At 43.0% G+C, this 27,068-nt stretch overlaps 1 protein-coding gene across 7 annotated transcripts; it reads left to right on the forward strand.

The window, feature by feature from the left end:
• Positions 1–1,591: 1,591 nt before the first annotated feature.
• Positions 1,592–27,068, forward strand: LOC124174943. 7 transcript variants are annotated; one of them, XM_046554615.1, is made up of 5 exons: positions 1,592–1,947; positions 15,644–15,744; positions 15,898–16,035; positions 17,635–17,831; positions 23,186–27,068. In XM_046554615.1, exons 3-5 carry the CDS (start codon positions 15,972–15,974, stop codon positions 23,738–23,740), a joined length of 816 nt encoding a protein of 271 aa, XP_046410571.1. In that variant the 5' UTR covers positions 1,592–1,947; positions 15,644–15,744; positions 15,898–15,971; the 3' UTR covers positions 23,741–27,068. The 7 variants fall into 7 exon arrangements, with proteins under 7 accessions (XP_046410571.1, XP_046410576.1, XP_046410573.1 ...); XM_046554620.1 differs by having other exon boundaries at positions 17,641–17,831; XM_046554617.1 differs by having other exon boundaries at positions 1,592–1,943.

Raw genomic sequence — 27,068 nt, forward strand, 5'->3', positions numbered from 1 at the left:
TGATAATTTCACGATGCGGTACGCAGTGGGCAAAGCGTATAATAACTTAATTTTCCTTTATGCAGTACAGACGCATTAGCATGGTAACGATCCGTAGAGAGAATAGTTATTCCGCTCTCGCAACTTTAACGACGGAACCATCACGGGAACACGGTGCGGTATACATAGTAATCACAAAGTAATTAGACGGCGAAATTTCGATCTCGTTAATCCCGAATCGTGTAGGAATTAGATCTATGGATCGCAGTGAAACATTTGCACGGAGCCATTATCTCTCTTTACTGCAAATTAAATGACGCAGCTTGCGCATCGCGCATTGGTTGCACCGCAGTGATAAAGTTTTCGCTATTATGCATAATTCTGCTCGCGCGCTTCATCGTCTATGACTATAGTTATGACGCCATTGTTGATCTATCCAGAACAACGCGCTGAGGTCTTCCGCAAATTGCGGACTGTCGAATTTGCCGAGACTGAGATCATCTGCCGACAGAGGCGTATTATAGTTTTCTATAAGAGGCGTTTTCTTCGGCTGACTTTACCCACCGCGAATAGATGCTGCGCAAAGAAATGTCGCACAAAAAACAAAACTGCGATCCTTTTGCACATGATGAGGATCGAGGGAGAAAATCTGTCTCATGATTTTTTGTTCAAATCGCATTAATTTCCCGTCATCTGTCACTGAAGGAAACAAACCAAGGCTCGTAAATAATATCAGAAAATACTGCAGCGATCTTTGAGGACGTTTTTATCCGCACATACAGAGATGAAAGCAATGCTCGAGTCTGCGATAAATTATAGACGTCAGAACTACGAATCGAACCGATCTATCTTAGAACCAAGAAATCCTCTTTTCCCAGCTGTTTAGGCATGTAAAGAAGAGGGCTCGTACATGGACTACTTTTCTTATTCCAAAAAGCGGTAGAAAACAGGAATAGAAGAGGTAGTCCATCGATATTTAATATTCAAAAGGGACTATTAGATGAGGTAGAATTTGAAATTTCCTGATCTTTCCAGCCACCCTGAAAATTTTCCATCGATTCCCAACTCGTGTGAATTGTTTAAAAATCGTTCAATGCTGACTTTCCGAGTATCTTTTTCCCGAATCAGCACAATCCCTGAAAACGTCACGACATCTGACAATTCTATGATTCGCAGTTCAAAATACAAGGAACGTAAGGGAACCACCCGCTCTTCTCGAGTGACTTCGAGAGCTCGTAAAGGATAATAAATGACGGCGGTTCGATCACAGTGTCGACAGAACCAACGGTGGGCGACGGTATCGCACCATGTACCAAAAGGCGATAGATGGACGTCTGGCCGCAGACAGGGTCTATTCATCTGCCTCGCAGTCTCAATTTGGAATTGTTCGCGAGGGTGGAAAGTCCAGAGTCATACATACATACACGCCTCGAAGTGCAAAAGAAAGAACTTTCTTTCGCCCCTTTCGTCTTCGTCCTTGTCCATTACCAAGCCAGCGTTCCGTCTCAGTCTCACCCTCGATGCGACATGCGCGCCGCTGCCATCCGGCTGAATGTAAACCCATCGCGGTTCGGGGCGGGATCCGAACCTTCCCCAGCAGTCACGTGGAGGTCTTCAGTTCGCGCGGACCGCTGACGGAAATTCGAAATCCGAGTAGTAGGCGCGATTTTACGAGCGAAACGCGCGGCCTTCAACCGGTCCCTGAAGCTCTAAGCCAATTTTATCGCGTGCCGATCTGAGGACCGATCGAATTTTACAATTTTTATTACTCCAAAGTGCGGCGGACTCGGCGCCGATTTTTGCCGTGCGCGCGAATCGTCTGAACGTTGAACGTCTTGCAGCAGTTATTTCTGAACATCGGACTTCTCTCTGTGCAAGCCTGTTAAACTTCGTCCGATGTTCGCCTGCCTCCGTTAGTCAACTTCCAACTCCGATTGGACCGAAGGGCTTCCGGTGACTGGAGAGTCGGTAAATTACATCTTGACAAAAGTCTTTTTACCTTCGCGTTCTTTCCCTTCCGTCATACATTTTTGTGTTTTTATTTTTTGTTAGATGTACGCGGTTGGAGAATTAATACCGAATCATTTCCTTGCGAATTTTTTAATGCTTCCGCTTCGGAATGTCGTGGTGTTTGATAGAGAGATAATAATCCGGGGTCGTTTAATTGCGGCGTGGAATTAAATTGCTCGTTAAGTATGTATAAATATTAAACATTTGTTCATTTATTTTCCTTTTTACTTCTCCCTCCCTGCAATCAAAATTAATACCGATTGATGGCGGGATGAATAAAACCTCGGATCGCAATAATTTCGCGCGTGTATCGCAAATCGGTGATTCGCTACACGATCGGTGAAGAGAATCGTCAAACGGTTATCGCCACTCGTTTTGTGGCTACATTTGTCACTGTGTATGGGTTACCCCTTTCATTTTTCATAGCCGGTTGATATCCTCCGCCGGCGAACGTTAAAACGGTTAACGTTCAGTCGTGAAACGGGATTCGGAACATTTCTGTAGTTACAACATATCGAATCTTTGAATGCGGTATCGTTTCTCATTTTATTGCGCCATCAGATCTCGCAAAAAAATACAGAGGCACGAAATATAACCCTAGCGTCGGGTTTTGCCAATTCCGAAATTATCTCACCGAGATTATTTTAATTTTGCACCGTCGAGTCAATCCGATAAGGAGAGATGCAAGCGACCCAGTCAGAGTTTACGCAACCCTGATTTGATTCACCCTTGTAAATGTACACAAATCCAGTCTAGATTATCTGTCGAATACCGTCGAGACGCGGCCCCCTTTGGTTCGCAACTAACAGAGTTATTTAGTCGGTGGGACGTATTTCTGAAAGGTCTGCTCGAATTCTCGGCCTAAGGTAAACTCGATTGCGTGAATGGAGATTCGGCGCACCGATATAAACCCGCCACCCGAAAATCCAGATGCCGCTGGAGTTTGACGGTCGAAGTTTCCGAATTTCGGTACGAAACCGACCGCGCCGAATTTATAATATCATCCGTAACCCGTCCATCGAAATTTTCTGCAGGGTGAAATTTTTCGCCCTTGTGCAGAGCAGCGGATATTTAATTCGGCTTGATTCGATTGCTGCGAATTTAATACCGCTACATTAAATGCGGATCACGATACGTTCGGCTGCTTTACGGTATAAGTAGAACATATGTCGCAAGGTCGACTTAATCTCGGTAATTGCGAGTCTGCCTGCCGGCTGCTTGCAGCTCTTGAACAGCGGCCAATAAGTCAAGCGTATTTCTGTACAAAGTGCCGATAAATACATGGCCGATTAATCATCAAGTGCACGCGAAATTTGGCGAAATAATTTTTCAACAACCCTAATTCACGAGCCGCTAAAACGAGCGGGCGTCTTCCATGCTCTTCCAAGTATTCGCTTCCTCGCGCGTTTTCCTTGGAGATTTCACGTAAGTTTCTGGCAGAGGCGGTGAAAAATTAGGTAGTTATCGTCGGTGAATCAGCAAGTCGACGAATTTAAATTTCTCTCAATTCGTCCTCAATTAAGGCCCGCCGAACAAGCGCGTACACCTAAATACGTGTCACGTGATCGTTAAGCCCGAGGAAGTCAAACACGAGCGTGGCTCTCGTTTTCTAAATATTTTCACAAGGTACATAATCGAGCTTCGTGCAACGGTGGTGAAAAAGCTTTTCCACCGAACAACGGACCGTCTGTTTCGATTCGCCTCTCTTTAGTTTAAACCACCGCGGTACCTTAAAACTCGCGCATTTATGCCGCGCTCCTCGTTCGTTCCGAAACGCTCTCGTCTTGCCAGCGACTTTACCCACTATCTGGTGTATGTAGTACGGTCTATTCTCGGCCATGTAATTCTTGAACATCGTTCAAAAAACGACCTACTATTCGGATACATACCGGCGTAGACGTCAAGGTTTTTATACCACGCGTTGATTATTCACACGTCACGTCTGACCCGATCAAACTTTTAAACGTTTTAGAGTGCCGCCTGTGCCAATCCAAGATAAATAAAAACTAGACTTTCTTCTACTTTTCTTTCAGCGCGTTTCGCTGTCTTCGCTGTTCATTTTTTATTTCACTGTCAAAATGATCCCCATCTTTCCGAAGCTTGCACCGTTCGGTTCCATTTTTCCAATCAACTCGTCGTGTCTTATACAAGAATTTATCAGCTACCAAATATATTAGCGAGCAAAAACATTTCGTCGAAAGCTCAAGTTCGTGAATTATGTTTATCCGTTTTCGAACGTGCAGATTTGACACTGTGATCTCTCATATTTATTCTCTCAAATATGTTTTAGCAATATAGAAGTCCATGTTCGGAATTCATTCATTTTAAAACAAGCTACGCACAAAATAAAATTGTTTCAACTTTACAACGTACGGCGATCAAAAATGGCGACAGAATTGTGATTTTGGATTAAAAAAATGATAACTGTTTTAGAAAAAAATGAATAAAATGCTCGTAATAAAAATTTGTGGTGACAAATGAAACATTGATCGCCATATTTGTTACTCTGCTCATTTTTACGTGTATGATTCTATAGTGTCGAAAAATCCAGAAGCTTCGATATCGATCCACCAATAATTTCCAGTTCACTGAATATCATCAATTAGATTGATAATATTTTCACTAAAAATGAAAAAAGTGAACGGTAAAATTTGGATTCGTCAAATTCCCTAGCCAAACGAGCGCTTTGGATAAACACTGTGGCACACCGATGCGGAAGGCGGCCTGAATCTGACAGGTCCGAGATATCGCAGACGCATCACAAGATTCTCGTGGCAAATATACACCGAGATTGATTATCAAGACTTTCCTACATGCAGAAAGTAGACGGCGTAAATAGCGACAAGTAAACACAATACAGCTTTTCGGATGATTAAATTCTTTCCCCAAGGGAGATCGGTCTTCGGGGAGCGAATTTGTATCGCGTCGCAATCTTCGCGTCCGCGTCGCCAGAGAGAATCTCGCCTCCCGGACCCGGTTCAAATTATATTTCAGTTAATCAACTCAGGCCGCCATTGTTGATCCTGTATTGTTTCGGCGGAATCTTTAGGCCTGTTATTACATCCGACAGTCGCCGCGAATCCCGCGACTCGTAGGTTTAGATTGTACACGGGATAGCGGTTTGTTGCTTTTTCTCTCTCTCCCTTTTCGTTTTATTCTCACCTGAGCTGGGTCGAGATGCGGCTGCAGGGTAATCGAGGGTGAAAATGCTTAATTGTGGAGTTTCTTATCAAAATTACCCGCCTCTGCTCTCTACTTAACTCGACTCACTGGGGAGTAGATAGAGCTTTCTTTAACCTGGCTAACCAAGTCGAATATTCGAGACAGAAAACCAAATTAGTTCTCGCAAGTTCGGCAATAGCCATCATTGTTGTAGCTAATTTTCTCCGCGTATTTTTGTTCGTGCAGTTGCAAAGGGGTGCGAGAGACCGGCTATGGTAGAATATCGGGGTTCGTACGTTTTTTGAAACCTGATATTCCCCGAGTTTTCCACGTATTCCAGCCTGGAAATAGGATTTTTCCACTAACCTTTCAAGAAATATGACGCAGATTAATGACAAATTTTTTTTACATATTAACACTGATGCCTTTAATATTACCTAGTAACTATATTTTACCGTCTGACTATCAATTTACAAACATTAGCCTGGGATTTTCCGTAAGATAAAAACGAAAGAAGATTTCGTATTAAGTAATATACACGCCGTGCAATCTTTTTTTTTCTCAAGAGCAATAGTACTTTGTATAAGAACGAGTTTACTTCTTCGACTTGGACTCAAAATTCCAGTCTTATTTTTTAAATTCCCCGAGTTTTCCCGGTTTTTCAGGTTTTCCCTGCGCGTACGAACTATGATTATACTTAACGCTCTTCCGGTGTAACCAAATTTCCGTTTCAAAAGCCCATCTCAGACTTCCAAGTTCAGAAAAAAGAACCGGATTCTCGTGTGTTTGATAAGCACGTGTTTGGCGAAGCAAAAAATCCACGAAGAGGAGAACAACCAGCGGACTGATATTACATCCGACGTACTGTGAAGCAAGGGATAAGGGTTCTACCCTTTTAACTTTAAGGATGTATTCCACTAGTCAGGCCGAACCTGGGCCGAGTGGTCGATGCGAAATACTAGCTTATGCATTATGCTACATCCACTGATCGATATTCTATCGATTGGCTAAAAATAATGAACGCTAAACTTTGCCGGGACTTGATTCAGCCCGTACCGTCGTGTACTTATATCAGGCGAAGAACACACATTAGATTTCTCTGCTCCTTAATTTGTAGTATCGGGGCAGTGCATAATTTAAAAGACGTAGTGCCATCTCGGCGCGGCCGCAAAACCGCAGGCTGAAAATGAAAATTGAGAGAGAAAAATCAAATTCTCAGAAGTCCCGCGTGTATAAGAATATACGTATACACGTAACGCAACTTGCAGGCCGCAGCTCCCCGAGCTTTTCAGGAAGATCACGGAATGTAACAAAGGGTCACGTGTGAGATTTACAAAAAGTCAAACAAAGGAAAAAAAGAATCACCTACCCATCGCGCTCCTCTCATGCATTATATATATATACTTCACACGCGATCTATCCGTTGATCAAAAATCGAGATAAAAGAAAGCGGAGATCATTTTTCAAGGGTGATTCAGCGGGCGTATTCAACGTCCATCGATCTTTTCCTTCGGGGAAAAATCGCGCCGTGAATGAGGAAAGGTTCTCCGGACCACGTGTGGGTGTCTGTGCGTGTATGCGGGAAGCCGAGGATCGAGGAATGGCCGGAATTCGCATTGCGAAGTGCAGTTTTTCCCTGAGAAAAGCGTTGCCGGCGTGGAAATTGAAGGCCGACCCGAAGCTTATCTCGGTACGTGTAATAAATGAGATACCTCGTCACCCTCTGGCCCTCGCCAACTCTATACTTTCACGAGCCGAGGGCGAGGAGTGCCAAGTTTCTCGAGTGGAAAAAAGAAAACAGGATTTTTTTTCCCGCGAAGAGGATCCCTGACGATGGCGGGCGGGTCACGCTTAAAAAAGCCGAAACCTCTCGGCGACGCTGCTTGCCTACACGCGAAAGCCTTCGGTGGTCCGGGACTTCCGGTTAATCGAGACATCTGCCACGCCCTTGAAACCTGCCGGGGTGTTGATCCGATTAAAAGTTTGATAGGATTAGACGCGGCGATCAGGAAAGCGCGAGGGTGAAATCTGTGTTTTGGGAAACTGTACCGCAGAACGGAATTACAACGGGAAGGAAGCTGCTCCGATCTAACAATGCCGGGGGAGAAAGGGTTCGACGTAGTTCGTGATCGAAAAGTCTGACCCGGATGTTTTGACCCTGATGGAGAATTTCAGTAAAAACATTTTTCCGGATTTTCGCACACGCTTTGTTCATCCAACTCCTGCAACGAGTTGTCGTATAATTCTTGCATGAATCGCAACGTCTACGTACGCAAAATGAAAAACGAAACGAATTGAACGCTCCTATTTTTTTCCCCCGTGTATCATATACGCGCGTTCTGGACGAATGGAGGAGAATAATGAGGTGGTAGATTCGGTCTGTCGAAATAAATGAAACAGATTTGAAAAGAATAATAAACTAGAAGGCCGGGATTATTTTCTCATTTTATACTCTTTCTTCACTGTATCAACGCGCGATGTTTTATTGCTAAATCAGCTGTGTTATTTCCGAAAATACAATCCACGGCGAAGTTCTCCGTTCGCACAACGCAAATTCAATCTTAATTTAATTTTTCGCTCGATTGAGCCTCAGGCACGCCTCGCGCTTGACCGAAAGGGAATTTTCGATTCCGTCGCGCCGAGGTCAAAGGTAAAGCCGGTGTAGGGCGTACAGTTGAACATAAAATCCGAATCGGAAGTCGATGAGGCCGAACGATGAGTTTCCACCAGTTTCGCGTGCTTTCGCAGCAGCAACGAGAGTCGATAAAGCGAAATAAAAAGCGCCCGATGGCCCATCACGCAGCAGCGAAATCGTCGAAAAGCATTGTCCGTCGGTCCGAAAGCGCCAAGGAATCCCTCGGTGGATTTTATAGATACCAAGCAAACGCGAGATTCGGGGCGAGCAGAATAATGCGTCGTTCCGCAGAAACATGCGTACCCATACATACCAAAATTCGGTTTGCGGAGAACCGCGATGTGTCTGCAAACAGAGCAGAGTTTGCTCTTTAACCGCGTGCAAGTGCAGCAGCTTGCAAGCTCACCCTGCCGAGAGTGAGTACATTCCACGCGTCGCGACGTCGGACAACGCCGCAGTCAACGCAGAGCGGAAAATGAAGGCACAGAGCTAAGCCTAGACTGATCAATTTGCCGTCCCCTATTCCTCGCCCGTGCTTCGGCTAACGTAATCCACCTGGGATATTCTCCACTTTCGATTGCATGCTGCCTGAATTCTCGCCTGAATGTACACACGTATATGTATAGGTATGTACTGAAATACCATCGGGAAATAATCGAATTCCGCGGTTGGTTAGTCGAGGTCACCGACACACTTGCGTTTCCGTTGGGTTATTCGAGGCGAATGAACAGGGTGAGGGGTATGAAAATATCTGACGTGTCAAATAATTTGTGTACCGCTGATAGCGAAACGAAGCAGTTGTCGGTAAAACGAGTGAAAAGCTTTACCGAAATTCTATGTAACGAGGTCGGTATTTTTAAAAAGTTTCATCGTCGTTTAAAGCAATTTTGGAGACACTGTTATTTCGGTTTGTATCACTCGCCACCGTACTTCTAATTCAAGCAATAGACTACGGGGTCTCCGAAGAGTGAGACCCGATCTCCTTGTTTAAACGTTGAATTTTTAACATGCCACAAGAGCCTTTAATCGTACAGCCAAACCCTGCATTCGGCATAAAGAGAATATCTTCGGGTGAATAAACCGTGTAATTATAGTACAGAACGTAAATTGTATTGTAGTCCAATTTCCATTTATAGCGAGAACTGAAATTTCTTGTTTCAGAAATTTAGTGTTCGATTATGGATGTAACACCATTGGCACAAAGACCATTATTGCCATTCGTGGTTATATTTGCGATTGAAGTAGTTATTGCCGGTTCGTCGAGGTGCCAATGACCCTTTTTCCGCCAACGGCCATCGATCACCGTGGATTTCGTCCCGCGAAAACAAAGGATAAATCCCTGACAGATACGTCTTGAATAAACCGTGCTGATTCGTGGTCCCTGATCGTGCGGAGAACGACATTACACCCAATCATCGACCGAACCAACCGCTGAGCCAGCCAAGATTCGGATCTTCGGATAAGGCAGATCCGCTGACACGTTTCGCGCGGGGTATAATACTTGGCGTATAAAAAGTCTTCTTTACTGGATCGTAAACCGACTTACATATAAGAGCTGTATGCAAAGTTATCGTACATGATAAATATACGCTGCGTACTTTGTCCAATATCAGCTGCGTATTCGGGCAAAGTTTTGCGCGTACCGTTATAATACTAATTCGTTATCATCTCGCCGGGAAACTTTACCTCCACGTTTCGCAGGTGCTAAATAATGGAAATGAATGATGACCGAATAGCGCTTTGGCCAGATATTATTTTTCCCTTCAATATTTCCCTGAGTATTAACTCGAGGTATATCTGGAAAGTTTTGACATTATCGAAGTTTCCTCGCCCAAAATGTTAAGCAATGATTGTTGCGCATATATATGGGAAAATCCAGGCGAACCCAACCAATCGAAGTGAAAAACAAAAGTTGAAGAATTTTTAGGGAATTTTCAAACCGTTTGAAAAATGTTTTGGGTGATGAAAAAAGAAACGACAAGTTCTAAAAAGAATAGAGAAATATTCCCGGTCTGCAAATGTTCGGGATGGAAAATATAGTTTTTGAGAACATAAACAATGGTCGTTTTCAAAATAGCTTTAAATATTTATAAACAATTGACCGGTTGAACAAAAAATCTGAAACCATTCAGGATACTGCGTCAGAGTTGAGACAATCGCGCAAACATTTTTGAACAAAATCAAAAATAGCGAGGGTCAGACGTTGGTCGAGTTTGCATGGAATTCCCCATATGTGCCCGATATGAAATTCGAATGAATGCGTGCCAGCAGCAGCCGGTCCAAGGAAAGCTCACGAAATACGAGAATTGTGTCCATCTTCTGATTGTTTTCGGACAGAATCACTCAAGATAATATCAATCTCTTCTTTCTTGCCTCTATTATCGTCACTTTTCTTCTCCTTATTTGTACCCATTAGCGACATTCGGTGATTAGTGAACTAAGCATACACATGTTATTGCCGAGGATGTTGAACAGACACGAAAGTGGGAGGCCAACGCGTTGCATAAGCTCGTGTAACGTAACCGCGGGCTTATAACAGTCGGAGAAGATTATACCGTACATGCAACGGCAGTAAATTCGCGTCGTACACGAGATACAACGTTGCTACATGTGAAATCCACGTATAACTGAATCCGCGTAACCGCGCGACGCGGGATGAATGTCAACCGAAAGAAACGGAAACACCGAATAAAAACCGAGGGTGTATCCGCAGCTGAGTTTTGCGACTAAAATTTACCCAGAGCAAATATGCACGTACTCCGAGACGTACTCACGTAATTCCCCAAGAATTTATCACGCGCAGCTTTTGCAAGTCGAATAAAAACCCCATACATCACCACCGTCCGCATTTAATAAAAAAAATATAAAGACTCGCAGTTTTGTTTCAACGGAATCTACTCACGCAGCACGTTTTATTTTTCTATCGATCATCGAGTTCCCCAGAATGAAATTGAACCACAAGGGCCACTCGACGTTACGACCTCGCGGAATTTCATCGGGCTTAGTAAAGCTACCGCCACAAAATTAGCCAAGCTCGGGTTTAGCCGAGAATTTCTGGACCTTCCGGAGGACCTTCCCTACGTCATTTGGGGAACAGCGGTGGTTGTTTACATCCCCGTGATGTGTCCGGGGCTGCAAGACACTCCGTTACCCTCGATCGCTGTTTGGAATCCCGAGTGCCAGGCGCACGATGTGCGTTCAGTTATTTAGAGAGCGGAACCGCAATGATCGCCGGAGGGTGAAAAGCGGTCGGTGCGGGCTCACTTGTGGAAATGACAGTACAAGGGAGCTTCGCAGATCGTCCGTCCCAGATTTAATCAGGATTTTTTTCCATTCAAACAATCAGAATCGGTGACGATTCGACGAGTAGATTCAACTTTTCAATCAATCACGATAACTCGATTTAATCGTAAGTCGCAAAAGAAAGTCAAGAACTTGACTAGTTTATTTGAATTTAGAAGAAAGATTCAGTCTTCTTCCTCGGAACGAAGGGTTGAATTTACGATGAATTTTCAACTCCCGAATTATTTCTAACCGTTTATCCGTTTTGGAGACAAATCAATAAAAAAAAAAAATCATAAATATTATAGAGCTTATGGCTTGGAAAGGTCTTTGTTCAAAACTGGGTGAGAAGGGTTCGAAAGTGATTCATGAGCCGTGAATCTTACCCAGCGAATTAACATCGTATGAGAAGAGTGGAGGATGTGGAGCGAGGATCGTGCAGTCTGTAGGAAAACTGTCGAACTTTTGGGGTGAGAAAACGGCTTCGACGCAAGTTTCACCAAGTTAAACAATTCCGACGATTCGATTCGCGTTTCGTGCGTGATTTCATCTCACAATCAGTCGGATATAAAAGCAAAGGTGATGGAGAGATCGCGTTGATGAGGTTAAGGCTAGGAATAATTGGTTTTCCTTTTCTATCCCCGCTAAATTAGTACCAACGTAAGCCGTCTTACGGCGCGGTTCGTTGCCAAGAAGTTAAGCAGAACGTAAGGGCAGCTGCTTCTTATTATGATTCCCTGGTGAAGGCTTGCGCAATATCACGAGTACCTTGGGAACCTACCAGGAAGGGTGCGCCCTAAGGGGCTAATTATTTGCGAATCAGCCCAATTATATTAATGGCTCGTGTTACAGTCGGAGCCCTTTTACGCCAGCTGAAATAAGCCTCGGGCAATTCCGAGGTGAGTGGCATCAAATTTACCTCGATCAGCATTTCTCGGTTCATTGGAAAGCGATATTACTGAAGAGGCAACGGAACGATCCAGCTGTCGGAAGTCGAGCTCGTGCCGCGTTATTTAATCAACGCCGTTAGTTCCGCCCTTCCATTCTTGTCGTACGAATAATAACGTTCTTCCGAAAAGTTCAGGAACAAGACACATTCATTCCTTAAACTCCACGCTCACGAAACTCCTCTTCCGTTGTTACGACGCCTGTTCTTTCGTGCCGTCCCTTCGCACGCTGTTGCAAACGCATTTCGAATTCGGCTCACAAACCCAGCTCGTTTCAAAGGCTTTGCGTTGTCGCCCTGGTCGCGCAGGCGTGGAATGATCTCATTGCAACCAGGCTTGCCGGTGATCATGATACACAGCGAATGGGATTATGCAGGGTCGCGTTTAATCCGGTATGAAATTGGCCCAGAATGGACAACCCAGTTTTGAAATCGCGCTGCGCTGCTGACATCAAGTTGTTGGGAAGAAACAAGATACGTGTGGGTGTTGATTAATTTTTTAGCGTTTCTGCCAAACGAGAAATCGTCTTCCAAGAATTTTCGTCCCGTATCTTATAACGACACGCGGTTTATTTTGCCGGAATGACGAAAATCTGTCTGGCCGAGGAACGTTGCGAGAAGAATTTTCGGTGTAAAAGAAAATAATACTGCTGAGTTGGTATGGCGAAAAAATTGATCAAGTTTTTTCGCTGCAGTGCTGAAAAAAGAATTTGATGTCGGTACAAAGTTGGTTCACTGTACGTAGGTATACTTATGTCATAATATTCAGTGCGGGATTCAAGAGCAGAATACTTTTTCTCCATTTCGGTTTTACATGTCTGCGATTGAAATTGAAAAATTTCTAAACAAAGATTAAAGCCAACACACGGTACGTATAAACCTTGTGAAATATTTCATACTGTAATAAAAGATTGAACGGAGACGGTTCGATCATCTTTGACGCATTAAAGCACCGAAAGAATGCCCGAATTTCTACTTCCACGCCTGATTATGTCCTCGAAACGCTTAGTACAGTATTTTAGTCTAAATTGCAAAAATATCTAATATATCTTTGAAGTCTAATAGCATCGAATGTTTCCTATGAGTTGATATGCACGCACTTAGACAGCGCTCAAGACGGAACATGTAAACTTGATTGCGTTTTTCTAGTTATTAAGTACTTAAAACTAAATTTTAAGCTTGTAAGCTTTCTCATCGTTAAAAGTAGTTCAGCTTATAAGAGTGTATCTGGTGGAAATTTTTATCTTCAGAATATGACGCACTAAACTGTGATTAGGATGTATCGATTCTTCGTATGCATTCTTGAGTGTATACGTTGTCATCTAACAACCAGATAATGTGCTTTCACGATATTATACTTAGGTTCAATCGGTTCATAGAAGGCATTTTTTTCGGTTACGATTGCCATAATTCTTCCAACGAAAATATATCTGTCAGTATATTTAACAACGACTTCGGATTTTAGCCGCGCGAAATCCGACGTGAAATTCCCTTCAAACCATCACACGCCGGAAAAATACCCTCAAAGGGATTTTCCCCATTAAACTATCTTTGATGTTCTAACCCTTCGGACTCGAGATCACGCAACAACATGCAATTGCCCACATCCCCTCGTGTGTTGGAGGATTATAACGATCATCTGCGGGGGAAATCCTGAGTGGGTATAATTCACGAGAAGATTCGTCCGTCGTCCAGATCGTATGGGATACGTTATGCCCACATTATATCTATACATGCATGTGAAATATTCGTCATCGCAACGAATCGCGGAGCTTTTTCGGCACAGGACGAATGCTTACGTGCCGCGAGGTAAGAGGTCCTTTCCCGGGTTTACTTATCGTTATATCTTTCGTTGTATTTTTACAGGATATACATCCCATCGTGTATTCCTCGTCTCCGACGCTGAGCGAGCTATTTTTCATGTAAATCGCGTCGTCTGATCCTTCCTCGAAAATTTTACCCTCACGCGAAACGCGCGTTATAATGTATACATAAACACTTTGCCTTGAGTTAGGTTGCGGTGGAACTTGGGCAACTCTGCCGGTAAATAGAACTTTTTTTTAGATTTTACTTAAATTTTTAAGACGGCCAGACTCTTCCGCCGATATAATAGCTCCTTATCGTAACGTTTACCGTGACTAATTCTGGATTACATTACGGATACTCACCTCACCCCTTTAAACCTGCTTTCAGAGAGTGCAAACAGGACCCTCGGGTCGCGTTTACCCCGCATGGTTTACACTCGGCTACGTAGCCATTTGTTAAACTTTTGTTTGAAAACACGAGGAAAATCCCCTCAAGCGAACGACGCAACGAAAGGCGCAATTTGCTTTCTGTAACGTATATACGTATGTACACATCGTGGACCAGCGCGCCAAATGAATTGAAAAACGGCGGGGTGTTGATGGTTAAAAAATATTATCCACGTTCGTTTGGTGGTTTATACAAAGCGGGATATTCTTTGATGGAAATAAAATATTATACACAGGGAAGAAATATTATCGTCTTGTTTTAAGGAACATATATACTCGCTTTGAAAAGGTTCGCAAAACGTAAAGTAATTATTCGTAACTTTTCTTTGTAAATTGAGGAAAAAGAACACGAGACATCGTGAAACGAATCTCGGCGAATTCAGAGACATCCAATTAGGTCTCAGTGAAATAAAAAAAAAAAGAAAAGGGCTCAACTAACTCCGCAGATCCGGCTCCAGGGTAAAAAAAATTCTCAAACCTGCTTAAGGAAAGGTCAGCGTCGTTTTTCGTAGTCTGCGGGCATTGAGTGGCTTCGATTTTCGGCTAAAAATTGAAAGTCGTCTAAGCCGACGTAGAATAGCGTCTCTGTAAGTTCACGAGGAAATTGAGTAGTTTATCGATAAACGGATGACTCGAGGGTGACTCTGACAGGTTAAAAGCCAGCATCTTAAAATCGTTTGCGGCTTACGATTTTTTTTTTTCATTTTTTGCAGAAGGGTTTTTCGACATTCGTCGAGAGAACACCTCAAGCAAAAGGAGTGGGACGCCTGACTCGGCAGCCTCGTCGTTTTCAGATCGCTTTTTCACCCTTGGACGCTTCTCGGTCCAAGTATAAACATAAATGAGAAGAAGGCGACGCCGCAATTAGCGACGAGCTTTTAAGACCCCCTGAGTAATTTGACCCGTCACCGGTTGATCTACGCGAGTCAGAGGGTTGAAAAATGTCGGCAATTTGTTTGAACCCCTCGCGATCCGAGTTCGCGGGTCGGCTTCTTACTCCTCTACATAAAAAATTCCTCTCCAGGTTCGTACGTGCAGCGCATAATTACGAATTGCTTTATCAGAGTCGAGATAGCCGGGACAATATCAACGGTTGAACGGCTTTCGAACAACAGATGGCCAGAGCTAGTTCAACAGGGAGGCTCGACTATGTTTGATTACCGCTTTGTAATTGTTGTATGAATTTCGGATTAACGCAGGGCTGATATTAGTCGGATTACGAGCACCTGCTGCCGCCTAAATTCCGTTTCAACATCTCGCCGCAGCCCCCGTCTTAAATTCTAATAATATTTCACCCACGTCGACTCCGTTTCACCCGCACTCGCCCAATTTCTAATTTTCTAATTAGCCTGAACGTAGCCCGTTTCCTTTTCGCAGACTCTAAACCGCGGCCACCTGCCTCATCGTGGACGGCTCTAGCCTCTCGACGAACCGTCGACATGACCCGGGATTTCAGAGAGACGACAAGGTGACTGACGGTGAGTCCGCATGCATCGCCACGCCATTGGGTTTACAAGCTTAATAATTCCGCGTCGTATTCGAGGGAAAGTATTCATCGAGATTGGAATGATACAACATCGCGACGTAGGTTGGTTAAAGCGTTACATTTTTTTTACCCTATTTCCTCAAAGATGACGTGACGAAAATCGAAGTGGAACTGGAAGAGGCCCCGTTCGATATCGACGGTCGAGTTCCGCCGATTATCATGGGCCCAATTCCGGACCCAGGCGCGAGCCCAACGCCGGAAGTGAACGCGACCTACCCTGGGGGTGAGTTACTCCTTTTATAGCGAAAATATCGAGGGGAGGTTCTGCGGATCGATTCAGTGATTGACTTTCAGTGAAGTCACCGCCATTAACACATTTTCGCGTACGTATAACGAAGGTGTGAATCGAATTGACACCTGCCGTTTGTAAATCGGTTGTTTTCATTCTACCTTTGTGCTGAAGAATTCAAAAGGGTATGTATTACAAATTATTGTAACGAATAATGAATAAAATTAAAACCGAGTACTGAAATTTACGCCGGCGTTTCTCTCGAATTGGAATATTGTTGGTTAATTTTACGCACGTGCAGCGATTATTGTTTTATGAACGTGCAACGTCTCGGCAACTTTCGGCCTGTTTAAAACAGTCGTTTCAAGTCAACGCTAAATGAACCGAGTATTAATTTCTCCTCCGTTATTCATTCAATTTTTTCTCGAACAACTTACGTTTTACACAGTTAGACTTCAGCCTGCATCTCTAAAACGCGACCCGCTACAGACTTTGAGCCCGATTTAATTTTAACCCGTTAATACGATGCACCGTGCCTTGTCAACGATAACTCATAAATCGATTATCGCTTGGCATATCTGCGATAATTTTTTACCCCGCATCAATATTTAGTACCTCATGTAACGGCTGCGCGACGGATAAAACGTCGATATTAGAATTTACGATACGGTGCGAGGCGATAAGCTGTCGTACTTTCACTAATTCAAATTGGAAAAAGGGGATATCAATTCCTTCTCGCGATCGCAATGCGCGCGAGATCCAATCATTCGTTGAAACGGTCGTTAATATTTTTAATGGGAAAAAAGTTTTCGGTAGAAAAAAATCTGTGCCGTTAACGCTGCTGGTACTTGATTGCTTATTTCACACTCTTTTACCTTTATTCTTTCGTCCGTTGAATAAACCGTTGCAGACCGCCGTAAAAAGCCAAAATCAAATTCTGTAACTTTATTTTCTCGCGTAAAAATTCAATTTTCCCAGGTGTTGAACAAATTCGCAAATGTCACTTCTCTGTACGGCTTGATTATTTCAACGAACAGAGAAAAAGTGTGTTTGTTCGATACAGGTGAGCTTCGTAAGTTAAGGACTGTTTCCAGTTGCTTATATCGTCGACTACTCGGTAAACAAAAAGGAAATTCATGAATGTATTTGAAAAACGTACGTCAAGTGATTTCGATCGAATATTCTCGTCGTAAACAACTTTTCGAAGTTTGATTATAGCTGCTTGATTGACTGACACACTCGGAGATAGCGTAAATGTACGATTGTTCTGAAAGAGAAGAACTATCCAAACTAATCAAATGGCCAAGTTAGTATAATACAATTTACCTTCCTCTGGGATACACAAACACGTTTACCTTATCACCGACATTTGCCCGCGAAAAAAAGGAGAAAAAAAAAGTAATATATCGATTTAGCGACAAACATCGCGGCGACGAGTCCGAGCGAATCGAAGTCTATCGCAAATGAACGGCCGTCGTACACGTGTAGCTTCGACCGCTTCGGGGGTGGGGGGTGAAATTGGGGCGAAACCACGAGGAAAGGCTTGACGAATGAACGGCAAGCGGCAGATTCGACGGATTTTGAATTTCTAAGGTACAGTCGAGCCGGGAGGAGTCGTCGTGAGGGCCGAGGAAGCTCTTATCGTGATACTGGTGCTGGTGCTCTGGGTGGCGGCGATCGCGCTCTTCTTCAACAGATGGGGAAAGATCCGAATGCTGGAACCGTATCAGCCCAAGTTCCAGCAGCAGCACAGACAAAGCTGTGCGATGATCGATCCAAACCCGGTCCAGGTAATAAGAATGATAAGAAGTAATAGATTTTCGATTAGATCCATTATTATTTTTCCCCGATTAATCGAGTATAACTGATTAACTTTTAAACTCGATTATTTTTCCTCACAATCGGTTTTTGTTTTGTTACTCCGATGAACGACGCAATGTAATATCAATTTATGTGATCAGAGTATCAATTATTATCATTGTCTTATTTGCTGAGTACCTATTTGATACGATAAGTGAAAGATGAGTGAATATATTCACATGAAATTGAAAAATATTTTGAATCAAGCTATAAATCATACAAAAACATTTCCGCTAATAAGACTGCATACCGATATTTACATAATTTTGCTTTCGTACGCATCGTTTGAAAAAAAAATACGAAATAATCGATTAATCGATTCATTTTTACCCATTCAATCGAGTCGTGTTCGATTGATTTTAGCTTAGTGGCCATCGCTACCAGGTAAGTCAGCCGCGTGCAACCGGTTGTTTAAATTTCTACCCGACAGGGTTTTAGTTGCCAATTGAAAACGTCCCCGCGGATTGCGATTGTATTACAAAAGGCGTCTCGCCGAGGCGAATTTCCGCGAGCCGCATTATCGAGTTGAGGGGAATTCAATTTCCGAATCAACGAACGACAAAGAAGCTCGCTCGAACGTTCTGTTCGCCGATTTATAATCTACGGTTCGCGTAAGAAATCGGATCGATAATCCTGTTGCCCTTTTTACTATTCCTCTCCTCACGTTATACCTTGTATATGCGTATTACATTACATCCGTTTCAATCGCTCGATATAAAGCCACGAATCGGTTTCCCGAGACAAGATTAACTCGGATACAAGAAAAAAAAAAAATAAATAAATAAATAAACACGTCGTTTTTATCACGCGTCGACGATGTCGCGCAGAAGTTAATAGAAATGTAAATTTTTTCATTACCAAGCGATTAAAGCGGACCGATATACGTACACGCACAGCGTAATGTATTCCGAATTTTGGACTACCGGTGTAATTGCATTTTTAGTATTAAAAGTCTGCGACTCTGAAGAAACGTGATTTTCATGCAAATTTTCTGTCGGATCACATCTTTCGGATAGACTAATCGCGGATGGCGGAACGAACGATCGGAACGATTATCCTCCGAAAAGGCTCGACCGTTTCTTATTATTGCGCCACTTTATCACATGGTCGATAAGTCGAAGTGTTGGTATTTCGAGGGGCAGATGACCCGCGCGTAAAGCGTTGCCTGTTGGGTATTTTTCATCAAATCCTTCAATCCGGGCTTCCGGCAGGGGTGAAAAAAAAAAATCGCGGAGGATTCAGGCCTCGATTCTCTACCGCGATTCATTTATCGTAAAATAAATCCCGACCTTCGCGGTGACCGCCTCATTACTTTCACGTCGACATCGTTTCCCCTTCCATTTCCTCCCCGTATATACGTTATTGCTTCACTCGCTGGTAAAATCGACGACGAGATATGAAATATTCACACACCTATCTGGCAATCCGTCGCGACCGCTTAAATTTCCCTGCGCTTCCGTGCCTCTCAAAAACGATTCCAATTCTTCTGTCCGGCTTCGAAATGACACTGTCACGTTAAAAAAGGTGCAATTACAAAATCCATTTGTTCAACGTGCGGCTATCGTCCGGGATATCAGGGAGCAAACGACAAATGGAATACGTGACAAGGGTTGACTCTCGACCCTGGCGAGTTAATCTTCGCAAATTAGATCCGGTGGAATGTGGGGGTGGCAAAGTGGATTGAAATTCGTACCTTTCGAATATCACACCATATTATTTTCCCTCTTTTCAATCCTCGGCGGGATTACTTTTACCGTTTCGACCTGGCCGCCGTAATGCGATTAACGAAGTGAAAAAAAAATAAACAAAAAAAAAAAAAAACAAATTTGTCAATCGATGGATGTTGTGAAAATTCCGCGGAGCTGCGAGTTTGAAGACTTTTTTTTATCGTGCCTTTCGCTCACTGATGATAAACGTTGTTCTGTGAGTAATTCCCGTCTATTTTTGGAATCGGTTTTCATCGGCGAGAAGGGTAATCGCGTATTGCGAATCAGTTCACGTGTCAGGCTCTGATCTGCAGTCGTCTGCGTCTGAATAATATAGCATATTATATTCTGGGAGTATGGAGTGAGCAAAGTAATAGGGATCCACCTTTTTTCATGGGATTCAATGTTCCAGAACAGCAGACGATTCTTCTTGCGCAAGGTAATATCGCTGCCTATAAAATTGCGGCAAAAAATTCAGGCGTAAGTTTTTCAACGACGCAACGTCGCCCTCGAAACAAATTTCTTAAACCGCGAATCACGCTTGGATAAAACTGGATGATGAAAGCATAGACAGCAAGGAAAAAGTCGAAAGACAATATCGGGTATTCAAATTCCGTGCCAGATCCGCAGTGCCAGTGCAGTAATCCACCCCTTTCCTTATCGTTATACACGCGTGCATGTAGACGTTACGCGAATCTCTGTGCGAACCGGATTTCCTAGCGAGGTTATAAATCGCGGAGAGTCGAAAAATGAACAAGTGGAATCCTGCCAAATTCATCCGCGATACGCGTATATCACTGCAGTGATGATTATTCGTTTGCATTAAATGGAGGGAAATTTTACAGTAAGACAAATTTTCAGGGGAACATTCGGCGCGTGGTTATGGCGTTGATAATAAATGGGAGTTTCGTGTCGTACAATTATTCAAGATGCCGACAACTCGGGTAGTACCGTTTTCAATTTCATCTTGCGGAAGGGAAATTCGTTCAAACAATCATATGGATTTACGTCGAGCGGAATTCAAGACCCGATTTCATTCTAATGGAGTTATTTTGAAAAATTCATCCCCTCGACAGTCTCTGAATTCGGAATTATTTAACATCCGGTGTATGTAGAACGTACCTACATGTGTACGATATATTCGGAAACATACGAGAAAAACTGAAAAATTTGTAACACATTTTATCGGAATGGAACTGATGTGAATTCAAAGAGTTCGGAGCCTTCGGGCCAACTCGATTGACTGTGAAAAGTTTCTAAAAAAAACGAGAAGAACGGCTTGGAACTTTTACTGCCGTCGGGATTACACGAAACCGCAAATTTCATGGAACGTGTCACGCTGTAGGCTGTGTTGGCAATTCATCAACACCAAGATTACGTTACAAGAGTGTAGTTATAATGTTCTCAAAAATTTAATCTCACTAACAAGACTCCATTAGTCAGAAATTTGAACCTACCATCTGTCGCTTTCCTATTTTGCACCCCCTAATTTAACCGAGATAGTTCCAAGGTCCCTGTTAGACACAACTTTGAACCGGCTCAATTTGTTCAAGTAATTCGCAAGACAAAAACAATATTTTATTTTATCAAATGACAAAAATCCGCTGTACTTTTCAACTTCCTATTTCTCTCCTCGTAGAAAAAAAGAAAAGAAAAAACAATAAACATTAAATTCTGAAGAAACCCCCCGTGCGGATGATTGAAACGCATTATTGACAATAAATTTTTCCAACGACCAGTAGTTTCCGATATACTACGGAGGTATATAAAAGGTACACTATACGCGATATTGATTCGTGAGCCATAAAAACGATTCTACGATTAACAAGAAAAAAGTATACCTAGGAGAAGAAAATAGTAGCACCACGTCGGACATGGAATGGCTAGGAATCGGCGGGTGTAAAATTTCACGTCGAAAATTGCTAGGGTCCGGTGAAAATAAACTACATCCGCTCCTCGAAAGGCTCGAGTCACGTCGCATCAAGGCAAGGCCGATAAACTGGCCACCACATTTCCCCGAGCGACGAAAATCCGTCGCATAAGGTACGAGGGTAGCCAGGGGGTGGATCTCACTTGTCATCCCCAGCCCAGCGCCTCGGGACCCGAAGGACAACGGTTCGTTTCCCCTAAATCAGGCCGAGTAACGCGCTGCGAACCTGCAGGACGCGGCTTTCCGAAGCGATCATTTGCGGCAGATAGGAGCCGGTTTGCCTCGGATAAGCGGGAATCGGGCAAGGCTATCTCTGCGGGGGCGCATATTGCACGGTTTGGCAAGAAAGGGATTCGACGAGTGGATGGAATCACCTTCGGGCGAGGACCGTTTGACCTTCCCCAACTCTGCGGAGGGCGAGAAATAGTATATTGTTTAACGAGGAGGCAAACTCCTCGGTCTTTTCGGGTGGAGCGTAAGTTTCCGATATTCGTTTTCGACTTCACCTACGACTCGTACTTCAAATATACGCGAGGTGAAAAGACCGCTGCCTCCTTGTTGCGCACGATTCATTCTTTATACAGCAAGAGTATGATACGCGTTTTTTCCCCGTATCACGGAATTGAGGTTAGGGTCGCGTAGTGTCAAATTTGATCGCGACAGCGCATGCGCGCAACGCTTCTAGGAGTTAAAAGTGGCCCTTTCCGTACTCCGCGCACGCGCGTTTGCAGACTCACTCGACCGACGTAGAGACGGGTACTTTGTGTACGGAAAACAAGCAGGGAAAAATGTGTAAGACATACTCGCGTTATGAAAAAGGAATATTAGTGATGAAAAGTGCACGGCGAATGATCGTTGTATCTACCTTTAATTGCCGCAATATCGATAACAAAAATGCATGTTGATTAGTATTGCGCTAATTGGGATTGATCAAATTTTGCTTCTCCTTTGATTTCTCTAGGTGACGAGCACTCTTATGATCTTCAAATTATACAGATGGTTTTACGACTTTCGCTTTCTGTTTCATTATTAACAATAATTGAGTGGGCTGGCTGGTCAAGAATCGATATTTTTATCTATTCAATCACGAGATAGTCGTACATTGGGTATTTATGAAATCGTTGTGGAAGATCTTTTTTATTAATACAAACAAGAAAGAATCAAGAAAATCTAGTAGATTGGTTCGATTTCACTCTACGCGAGCTGAATCATTTGAAAAAAATGTGTTTCAAAAATTCGCCGAACCGCTGAACTTCTTTTTCATCACGTTTACTTTGTTAAATATATTCAATTTTGCAACATTGCAACGATATTGGATTATGATCAAAGGATGCCAATATTGAGTCGGCTGTAAAGAAAAATGAAAAAAAATACCTGTTTCAGACTTTGTAAAAAACAGTTTAGAGATAAAATGAATCGTTTTGTTCTTTTAAAAAGATCTTCGTACCCGTCGAATGCGCTAATTTGAGGAACGCTCGAAGCACGAATTGACGAAAAGTATCGATTTTTGGCAAACAAACCCCTCGACATTCACGAATTTCTTGTTCTGGCACTCGAGGAGGGTGAAGAGTGGTAAAAACCGCCTTGCCCAAGGTTCAATCTCGAGACGTGGGATACCTACAGGTGTGTTTGTGTGTGGCTGTTTCAGCACCGGGCGTGCTCCAAGTTCAACATCCATTGTCTGGAGCACCCGATCGTCTACCCCACGGGTTGCGGATCGAGTCTGTCGAGGCCGCGGCAGAACAGCGTCTTCGTGGGTTCCAGCATGTCGCTTTTGCCGCCGCAGAACGCGCCGCGGCGCGCGAAGAGCGCCTTTGACATTCAGACGCTGATAATGGCGGAGTGCGGGCCGCAAAACGCCGCGGGTGAATTCGGCGAGGCGCCAAAGCGCGCGGGGAGGGAATCGGCGAAAAATTTTTGCGAATCCCTGAGGCTCCCGGACCTTCCGCGCTCCTTGAACCCCGCGCTCCAACGGCAGCGAGGGATGAGCATCTGCCACTTCGACCGCACCGACGTACTCGCGAGGCCTCTGATGCGCGAGAGGGGGATGAGCATCTGCCATTTCGACAGGGGCGAGAGTTTCGGCAAACCGGCTGCCGTGCAACGCGAGAGGGGGATGTCGATATGCCAATTCGACAAGCAAATGCCGTCGTGCAGCAAAACGCCGGACGCTGTTCACGCCTACAGAGCAACCTGCGTTTAATTACGCTTGTACGGATACGATATCGGTATTCCGCGACGGAAATTAGCCGGAAGAATTTTCGCACCACCGACGCCGTCGATGATACGGATCGGTTCATCCTTGGCGGACATTTGCAGAATGCAAATTTACTACTTTCGGTTCGATTCTTTCATTTTCTGGTTTCGATATGATTTTACGGAAAAGTTGTAGGTACCGGTTGTTATATCTGGAGGATACAAATCCGCGGTGGAATTACCAATTGAAATGAATTACGGTGGGATCGTTGAGACAAAGGAATACATTCTTTTCTCTTTTGAATCAGATTGATTAATCGAACGCCAGATGTGGATGCGAAAACAGGGCCAAGTTCTCTTCGAAGTTAAGTTTTTAATTCGACAGTGGATTCCCGCAGATCAGAATATAAATAATTCCGATGTCATGGGTAAGCTTGTGTGAATATAGGGAGGGGGGGGGGGGGGCGACAATATCTTTACACTCCAATCTCTGAAAGGTGTGAAATGAAATCCGTGATAAAAAATAGCTCTCATAATACCGTACTGTCAGTTTGTGGAAACTCAATTTCGCGTGTTATACGAAACAGCAACGACGATGCGGATGATCGTCTCAGGATAGAAATTTAATCTCAGGGAAAAGGTATAAGTTCACCTTGTTTAAAGTAATTCTATTCCGGAGACTCGTTTTCGGTTTCTGAAGGTAGAAAACGAACGTAAAGTATGAAAGAACGTAAATGAAAGTCGATTTACGGTTAGGGTAAGAAATTTGTTTCCGCATCCCGCGGGTGATCGATTATAATTATTCGTCGATCAATGAAAATGATCGTGTCTGTAAAAGTGTGAGAAACTGTAGGGAACAAAAGCAAGAAGAATACACGGACGAAGAGAATAGCGCAAAATAAGCCTTTTATACACGCTAAAACTTCAAAATTATAAAATATAAAATCTATACATGTTACTATTTATAATAATATAATACAAAAATACTAACTGAATCCTATATAACGACTAAACTTTGTATACAGAATTTTTTAATAGCAGTATTTTTCCTACATTCCGGGTTGTTGAAATAAGAGAAAGGAAAAGAAAAAAAAAATACTGAGCAAATTGGAAGAACCAAGCATCGTACCGTCAATTCTCCTTTCCTATAATATACGAGCAGTGTTGGAGCTCGGTATAAGAAATAAATATAACCTATACATCGGGTAAGCCGTCTAGGCTCTGAAAATTTATGAACTCAGATCGAATATACAAAAAAGAAGAAGAAGAAGAAACAGAAATAAGCATGGAATAAGGTTATAATTGAGAAACGCAACCTGACACTAAAAACGCAGAATACATACCTACATATATTGATAATGATGTGTAAGAATAATCTATAATAACGTGAATATATTTTTTCAATAAAATAGCCTATCAAGAAATATAATAGACGCAGACGAGCGTGATCGGTTTGACAAATAAATTAGACTGCGGTTTATTACGATATTACAATGGCGGGTAGATTCGCAAGCTACCTTCACACCGTCGTCAAGCATCTTATCTCAGGTTGCAGGCAGCGTGGTGAAAATTATAACCCGCAGAGCTGTAACTTTGAAGCAAGTAAAGGTTGTTTTCGCCGGGCGAAGGTAGGCAAATATTTCGCGAGCCAAAATGTGTATAGGCACACAACACACGCACACACACACACACACACACACACTCCGTAGCCCTGAAGCCGACTCATACCATCGACGAAGCAATCGGTGCGCAATTGCCCTTCGTCTTCAGACGCCAGATTATTACAGGCGTACGCCCCACGCGTCATTAGCACGTCGTTGGAAATCCTTGGGTCGACGGCTTTGAAATGTAGGGGTGAATTAGCGTTCGATATACAAAGAAATATCCATTATCTACCACTACCACAACCGCAACTACGATGTAATATAAAAGAAATTTTAACGCACTTATTAATACTAGATAGTCGTTACATTGTTAGGTACGATGACGTCCATCCAGCCACAAAAAAACGTGGCGCACAGAAACTGTTATTTTTACAAAAAAACAAAGAGCGAACCTAAAAATACGAATTAGAAGAAGAGGAAACTGAACGAGTGCGAAAGCTTTAAGACTATCCATTCGGACGTCTGGACCTCGTTTTCTCCTTTTCTCCTTTTCTCTGCATGTTTCTCTTTTTCTCTCTCACTCACTCTCTCTCTCTCTCTCTTTCTTCCGTATATCTTTATATCATCGTAATTAAGCTCTTCTCTTTCTCTCTTTCTCCCTCTCTCCGCCCCGCCCCTGATCGGTGTGTCTTTGAATCAGAGGATTCCACCCCCCATTCCGTTTATAATTATCGCACTTTATATCCACGAGTTCGCTTAAAGTCTTTTCTTCGGTCTTCGAACGCGAGTGAGATAATATTTTTGTATGAGAAATTGATTACGATATAATATTTCTATGCAAACCCACCGACAGCTGCATTCTCTACGAATCCCGTGCCAAATGGAGTAGGTATTAAATCGATAGTATTGGTCGTCGTAAAAGTCGCAGTAAATATTGTATTTCCAAACATCTGGAATTATATCGAAATCTGGGAATTCAGCGGTCGCTTCTACAATTTTTAACCCACGTTTCTACGGTGGGCCGAAGGATACGTATTTTCAAAATATTTACGCAACCGCCACCGTGTAACGCTTTAAAATTATTTTTCCCCCCTTTTTTTCGAATGCCTGCGTATAAACAATTTATACAACAGTGAATCAGTCTTTCCAATTTCGCTGAGCGAATCGAACGCCTTTAATATAATTGGTACTACAGATAAAATGAACGAATAAAAATGAAATCAAACATATACCGGCGAACGAAACTTCACAAAATGCTAAAAATTTATTCACCTTTTGTGGGTTTAATTAAAAGCATAAATTTTCGGGCGTATCAACGAGACTCGCGTCCGTTTTATGCAATGATGAACGTTATATCGTTTTCTAATGAAGACACGCGAGGTCTTCAAACTGTGGGTTTCTAGTAAACATCGCGTGTTGAATGAGATATGTGTAGTATGCATTGTTTAAGTCAATAATTGAGACCAACAACCTTAGACTGTGTAAATCTGTAGCATATATTATAATTATAGTTTATCAGTAGGTATAGAATAATAGAATATAACATATTATTATAATAGGATAAGCATATATCGACGCTAAAATGGTAACCTTGGGACCTTTGATCAAATTCATAGTATGTAAGTTGAATAACGTGTACAGCGAATGAAAAAAAAAACATCCGATCGTCCATACGCTATACACGTGCAATTAGATCGTTACAACTATCTCTATTGATTATTTACATACGTC

The sequence above is a fragment of the Neodiprion fabricii genome, chromosome 2 (genome assembly GCF_021155785.1).
Source record: "Neodiprion fabricii isolate iyNeoFabr1 chromosome 2, iyNeoFabr1.1, whole genome shotgun sequence".
Classification (NCBI taxonomy): domain Eukaryota; kingdom Metazoa; phylum Arthropoda; class Insecta; order Hymenoptera; family Diprionidae; genus Neodiprion; species Neodiprion fabricii.